The sequence below is a fragment of the Diadema antillarum genome, unplaced genomic scaffold (assembly GCF_040938485.1).
Source record: "Diadema antillarum isolate AM-2024a unplaced genomic scaffold, OU_Dant_1.0 seq00000798_RagTag, whole genome shotgun sequence".
Lineage (NCBI taxonomy): Eukaryota > Metazoa > Echinodermata > Echinoidea > Diadematoida > Diadematidae > Diadema > Diadema antillarum.
In genome coordinates, this window is record NW_027271682.1 from 1912648 (window position 1) to 1920069 (window position 7422).

Below are 7422 nucleotides of genomic sequence, written 5' to 3' on the forward strand. Positions count from 1 at the left end.
GAATGTTCATGGGATGTTGATGTATTGGTGAAGCAAATTTGCATCTTTGGGCACATAAATACAGCTGACATCTTGTTACCATTACCATGGTATCATGATTCGTTAGGAAACTGTTCAACTAAATTATTTTCTTGAGTTTCTCAATTTAAAAACACAATTAACCAAAATGAGTTGCAACCAGCACTAATAATGGACTAGTTTTCTTGTCTGTTTTCTCGGAACAAGGTTTTTTTTTTTCTCTTTAGAATTTTACCAACGAGAGGACTTTAAATACATCGAAACGTTATAATATGTCACCTATTATGGGTACATGCAGACACGCATGATATACTATAGTGAAGGGGGGGGGGGGGGAGATTGACAACAAAGTTAAATGTATGCTGACAAGATTTCAACCATTGCTTGGCAAATTGTTTCGTCTATACGGAGAGAAAAAGTGAATAATTTTGGAACGCTTTGTGAAAAGCACAATGAAACGACTGCGAATGTTATTCATCCCTTGATTAATTTTCAAAATGTCTCTACTTAATCTGTTCCACAGGCACCAGTAACTATCAGACAGTATCTCCACGCGGTACAACTGATAGAGGGACGACACCGCCCGTCACAACACGAACAGTTTCAAACCCGCCAAGTAAGGACAGTCTTAATCTTTATCTTGTAATTGGTTTGTGCCTTTGACTATTAAAAAAAAAAGAACAACGGTAATTGTTATCTTTTAACTGTTCAGCGTTCAATCTAAAACACGTTGTGTTTCCAGTTTGAAAATTCCATGCTGCATTGTAATACATGCTATACCAGAGTCTTTTTATCCGTGTTAATCTGAAAATTAAGTCAAAATGTGCAAGTCTGTGAGAGAGCAGATCTGTGAGAGACCGGATTTACCACATGCAATATTGATTTAGAAAACCAAAGAAAAAAAGTGTCGATAAAATAAACTAATCAGCGATAGCTTTATTAGCATGCTGATATTTATTAACATAGATATTACGGTGGCCGCATAAACCTCACTATTTTGTAAGTCGATGTATTTGTGCTTGCGTTTTAACATCAGAGTACAACTCGGTAGAAAGTAAAGTTGAATAATGTCTGACATTGGGATCTTCCTAATGCCTTTTGAATATCCCAGAAATCAAGTACACCAAACGTATTTTCCCAACAGTGCAGCTTACCCCAGAGCAATGTTATTACATATAAGGGAGGTTAGTTCCTTCTACAGTTCGTCATTTCGAAACACTCAAATTCCGTATATAGCTAGATATTTGTTGGTCCGAAAATGAAAATAGAGTTCGACTGGCAAACCTTATTTCATTTTCGGACTGTAGAATCTTCGCAAGTATTTTCTTTTTAATTGTCGGACATAGAAATCTTCGGCACGTTCGTAATCACGAACCTTCCGTATAATGAACTGTAATCGTGTTTACATCGGACAAGACCAACGACAAAACGTTTAAAAATGTATTTTCTCACATAGGTACTAGGGAGAGCCAAACATCACCTCAAAATACCACGACCAGCGGAAGAGGGACAACGCCCATGGTAACAACTCCTTCAAGTCAAACATCACCTAATGATACCACAACCAGTAGAAGAGGGACAAAGCCCATGGTAACAACCCCTTCAAGCCAAACATCACCTCAAAATACCACGACCGATGGAAGAGGGACAACGCCCATCGTAACAACCTCTTCAAAGAAGCCAAGTAAGAGCGTTTCTAGATTGGTTTTAAGGCTCGTTCCTTCTGTGATGTTTTCTGATGGATAAGCAGGAGCTTTTGTGGCTTAGACGATGGGCTTATGCACACGTGTGAGGTTCGAGTCCCAGCCTGGCAGTAGTGTCTTCTGACAAAGGAGCTTCATTTCTTAGTTGCCAGCTCTTTTGGAGTAGACTGAAAAGGATCATATAGTTTCTTGACAATTGGACACTAATGGTGAAGTGCGAAATTGTTTTAGAGATTGCGAAATTACACACGCTGTCATGAAACAGTGATGGCGACGGCAATCATACTTGCAGATTAGATCAGTCACTGCCAGGTGCAAGATGTTACCTCCTGGAAAGTCTGCAGTGGACCTACACACAAATAATCACTAGATATCCCCTTTTTGGAACTAGACTGAAGAAGAAAGAGAATGATTACAACTTTCGTATCAAATCATTGTAATGTGGTGGGAACCTGATAACAGGGGCTCCAGGAGTGATGGTGAGTTGCTATTAAAGGACAAGTTCACCTTCATAAACATAAGGATTGAGAAAATGCAACAATATTAGTAGAACACATCAGTGAAAGTTTGAGGAAAATTGCACAATCGATGCAAAAGTTATGAATTTTTTTAAATTTTTGTGTTGGAACCGCTGGATGAGGAGACTACTACAGCTTGTGAGTCATATGCGTACAACAGTATAAAGAAAATGTAAAAGAAAATTCAACATATTTTCACTTTTTTTGGCATAATAAAAGTGCACTTGACTTGCCTTTTCTAAAGGCAGGGGGAATAATATTACCCATAACATTTGTCGGTAACGAGTCAGGGGAATGTGTACTTTTTTCAAAAGATGGAATTTTGTGAAATTCTCTTTATATTTTCCTTATATTGTTGTACGCATGTGACATCTAAGTTATTCATACACTGCAGTAGTCTTCTCATCCAGCGGGTACTGCACAAAAACTTCAAAAATTCATAACTTTTGAACGGATTGTCTGATTTTCCTCAAACTTTCAATGACGTGTTCTACTAATATTGCTACATTCTCTCAATCCTTATGTTTATGAAGGTGAACTTGTCCTTTAACAAATATGATTGCTATCATGAATGTTCAGGATATCCTACCTTCGAATTCATAAACCAAATGTTTCGCTCACTATGTCCCCCCTCTGATCGAGGTGTAAGAATCGGAGCAAATAATGGCAGGGCCGTCAGGAAGGTCGACTGGTAACAATAAATAGGCTGCCATCCCTACTGGAAAGAACAATATTCCCACAGTGTGTTCACAGTGTGATCACAATTGTCGACTGTGTGAAAACGCTCGAGATGATTTCACACTGTGGTTTGGTTTTCACATAGGATTCACATGGTAATGTTTTGTGTAACACTGTGAATTGATATACAAATGATGCACAGGATAGAGTGCGTTAGTGGAGATGTAGCGCATTCGAGTTATCTAAAATTGTGAAACATGCACTACATTGTAAATACCCGAGAGTGAGCTGCATCTCCACTAACGCCATAAATAATCCTGTGCATCATTTGTTTTATAACATGGGTCGAAAACTATTAGCATTTTTCACGTTCCTTTGTGGGTCAATACCAGTCAGCTACATGTAGCACTCGTCGATGTTCGTCCCAAACATTTACGCACGTCGCACTCGGAAATCCCGCACATAATATAAGTACTGTACGTATAAGAGTATACGTACGCCACACATGTTATGCACACAAGAAGGACCGGCCGGCAGCCCGAACTAGAAGTTGTTTACAGGATTGACAGCGCGTATATACCGCGCGACGCACTTGTAACAACTGATTGAGTGCGCACTGCTAGTGTAAATATTGTGACGTCAGGCCGAGCATGTTAGTGAGAAATTAATGCACGCACACGTGACTCATTTCAGCGCTTCCAATTGGCTACATTCTTGAACCCATTTTATAATAATTCATAATGTGTTCAAATTGTTACAGCTCAAATCTAACCTGCTAACAGTGTGAAGAGATTTCACAATGTGTTCACAAGGTGTTCTCATTGTGTTCACATGACGTTCACTCTATATTTCTCATACTGTGTGACACTGTGTTCTTTCCGGTAGGGATGGGCAAATAAGATCATAATCGAAGCTTTCGGTGTAAGTTGTTTAACCGATCTCTTTGTCCTGATCTCCAAGCGGACGGAATCACCCTCACGTGCGATGACCACAGCATGGTTGTAAGGATCCCCATTGCTCTGGCTGGTGGAGTCATCCAAGGTGACGATCTTCATCTCCTGGGTGACGAGACGTGTGTTGGTGAAATATCCGAGGACAATTTGTTCATCACCGTGGCAACCAACTTGACGGACTGCAACAACACAATCTCGGTACGGTAGTTACTCCTTTCACAGCCATTAGCAAAACTGCATTGCTCGTATTGATGGAATTTTAGTCTGTTATTCTTGAGAGGTGTAATTAAGAAATAAAAAAGTTTTGAGACGACATGTTTGAAGTACCACTATGGATCTTGGATGCCAGCATCACCTTAATCCTTCTTTCGATTCCCAATGAAGAGAAGCGTGTTTCCTTTGTCCAGTTGGTTATCAGATACGAATTTGATGCAATAGTAGAGTGTATAAGTCTTGATGTATAAGAATGTCAGTAATGGTTTCAGATTATGTTATTTTTCTTCCTCTGGCACCTCCTTCAGTCACTGGCAATTCTTCTGAACTTTGTACGTATAACTTTATATATTAACTTTAAATCATAACGCGTTACAATTTCATTTTCATTTTTATTTCATTTCCGGCCAAAGCATATGATATGACAAATTCATATAAACAAATTAAGTACAATGTAACTATTACATTTCCAAATGAAATTTAGATACACGTCATTTGTTTACAAGAATCAAAAAACATACTAGTTCAACTTATCATCGTGATTGCCATCTGCAATGATGCAATGCACCTCCTTCCAGATTTGAATGGAGAAATAACTGCATTAAACAGAGAAAATGGCCCATACCACAGACGAGGTATTTGATTACCACTTATCACTCTTATTAATCCCTGTAATTTCAGGAAGAAGACAATGTTGAAGTATACGGCAATGTGGTGGTAGAGAAGAAATCGCATCTTGTAACTCGCTTGGCCGAGGTATACATACCCTTTCAGTGCTCCTACAACCGCTCGGCTCGCGTCGGGCTGCGCTCCTACCAGATATCCAACTACAGGCTTTCTTCGAACCAGTCCTCTGCTGGGATGTACGCCTTCTCGCTGGACTTTTATAGGGACGGAGGGTTCATGGAAAAATACGCCGAAACGGATTATCCCATAGATTTAGAGCTTAATGAGGATCTATATTTCGGTGCCTCTGTCCCCTCCCAAGATGGCACTCTGGACCTCAGTATTGGAAGTTGTGTGGCGACACCATCTACTTCATACGAGGACGAGAAATACCCCATTATCCAACAAGGGTGAATATGAATTCAAGCGTTGTGCTTGCTAATGGCAGATAAATGATAATGATGTTCTGTCGAGACGTGTTGAGAGAAAGGTTATCATTCCAGCTTTTACATGTATGTACAGGTTGGCAAAATGTGTCCGTATTGATAATTAACGACCTTAAAGGGTGTCTCTGAGAGGAACTCTTAACAAACTTTGAAAGTTAAGAGGCAATTCAATGCTTCAAATACTTACTTGTTTTACACTCGAACTAATGATGATTCATGCCTTGTGGGTAACACATTTTTCTTGGATTCGTGGATATTTTCTTTACTCCAAAGCTACTTTTTTTTTCTTTTTTTCATAATTACCTCAGGTGTGCCGTGGATTCCACAGTGAGCATGTGGCCTGACGAGCTCAACTTTGTCGGCGTGACGATGAGCGCGTTCAGATTTGTTGGACTTGGTAACAGGGTGAGGACAAAAGAACCCCACAAAAACAAAACGTTTAATTATCAACGAACACTTGACATACATGTAAGGGACAAACTAGATGTAATGGGGGCAAACTAATCTAACATTTTAAGTTCATAGGTTTGCGTTGCTTTTTCCGGATGTTGTTGTTGTATAGTTGTTTTACTTGTTATAGTTACGACTAACGTTGTTATGCTGCTGATGTTCTGCTGTGATGATGGTGATGGTTGTCCCTGTTGTCGTGCTGCTGCTATGAAGATGCATTTGCTACTACATCTGCATAATACTGTTCCAGTCTGCATAGTTGGCTTGCGATATTCCTCCATATTCCATCTACCACCTTTGTTCAAAACCAACGTAAGTGTGAACATAACACATGGAATAAATATATTTGTGTAAAGGTTCAGGTTCAGGTTCAGTGACATTTATTTCAAGGACGGCCAAGAACTCGTATGCCTTATAAAATATCTCCATCCACAGGTGTACATCCACTGTGACTTGCTGGTGTGCGCAGCCGTCGGCGAGGAAGAGCCATCCGAGTGCAAACCCGAGTGTTTCAAAGCGTTGCAGAACCGCGACAGACGTGACATTATCCACTCTCCCAGATTGGCCAAGAAGAGAGTCACACAGGGACCAGTGAGACTGAGACGTAGCCCAAGGGAACAAGACAAGCACAGACGTCCAATTCCAAATGGTATGCTGAATAGTGGTATCATTTTCGTTTCTGTTTTCAAATACGGGTACTGTGGTAAACTTTTGCTGTATAATCTTATCAGTGTCATGCAAAGCTTGACAATGATAAAAATAATGTGTGAATTTCATTAATGTTAGGAGTCATGTGGTGGCTTTAATTTAACAGTGCTGATGTCATGTATATTACGGTGTCCGTACTGTCACGCAAAGTCTTAGCTTGACAGTATGGACACCGTAATATACATGACATCGGCACTGCTAAATTAAAGCCACCTCATGACTACTAACACTAATGAAATTGACATTTTATATTTCTTTGATGGAAAGCTTAGGAACATTTCACATTGAGGCATTATTCAAACATGACAATCCAGATTACCGACCACATCTGCAGATTTTAAATATGTGAAAAAAAGGATGCCATACCTCCTTTCACTTTGTATGTACATAATGGAACACAGATAACGAAACTCTGAAATGAGAAAGAGAATAAAAAGAGCAAAAGAGGGTGCTAGTATCAGTGCAATCCATATTTCAGACTTAATTCAAACATTCATTAATTCGTAAACCAAAACTGAATCCAAAGAAACTTAAATAAGTTTTCGCATCAATGTTTTTCACAAATCTACAGTTTCAAAGTAACACCAGCAAATGAATAAAGCAAGATGATCAGTATTGCCCGTCATTGTCCGTCATGCTTGCTTTGCTTTTATCTCAGAGACCTCTCTTCGCATCAACCCGTGGATGTTGGTTTCGGTTGCCCTGGCAACAACTGTCCTCATCCTGCTCGCTGCTTTTGCAGTGGTTCTACACAAGATGGCGCCTCTGCTTGCTCCTCGACGCAGCAAAGACTCCTCGGAAGTACTTCTTCTGGAGGACCGTGACGTCAAACATAAATGTTAAGCGTCCATTGCATTTTAGAGAATGGGGAGGAGCTTTCAAAATTCTCCTCGAGATTTCCAATCCATGGTTTGCACACATATGGTACGAATGCTTTTAGTATCAGCAACGCTCCATAGTCTTTACTGATTGTTCTGATGCTATGATGCACCTTTGATTTCACGTAACGGATTGATAAGTCGTCATTTTTGAGAAGCGTGCACTCATTTTTTTTCCCTGCTAACGCGAA

At 39.8% G+C, this 7422-nt stretch overlaps 1 protein-coding gene across 1 annotated transcript; it reads left to right on the top strand.

Moving 5' to 3' along the window:
- The first annotated feature begins 3912 nt into the window (after positions 1–3912).
- On the top strand, positions 3913–7196 carry LOC139739390 (ZP domain-containing protein-like). Its single transcript, XM_071650011.1, has 5 exons — positions 3913–4068; positions 4765–5159; positions 5504–5600; positions 6081–6294; positions 7012–7196. The coding sequence occupies exons 1-5, from the start codon at positions 3913–3915 to the stop codon at positions 7194–7196; spliced, it is 1047 nt and encodes a 348-aa protein (XP_071506112.1).
- The last annotated feature ends 226 nt before the right edge of the window (positions 7197–7422 follow it).

What these genes read in the sequence shown, in the direction of transcription:
- LOC139739390 (XM_071650011.1), top strand. Translation starts at nt 3,913, where the DNA reads ATGGTTGTAAGGATCCCCATTGCTCTGGCTGGTGGAGTCATCCAAGGT. An exon ending in TACCCCATTATCCAACAAGG is followed by an intron (nt 5,160 to 5,503) that starts GTGAATATGAAT and finishes TAATTACCTCAG; the next exon opens with GTGTGCCGTGGATTCCACAG. An exon ending in TTGTTGGACTTGGTAACAGG is followed by an intron (nt 5,601 to 6,080) that starts GTGAGGACAAAA and finishes CTCCATCCACAG; the next exon opens with GTGTACATCCACTGTGACTT.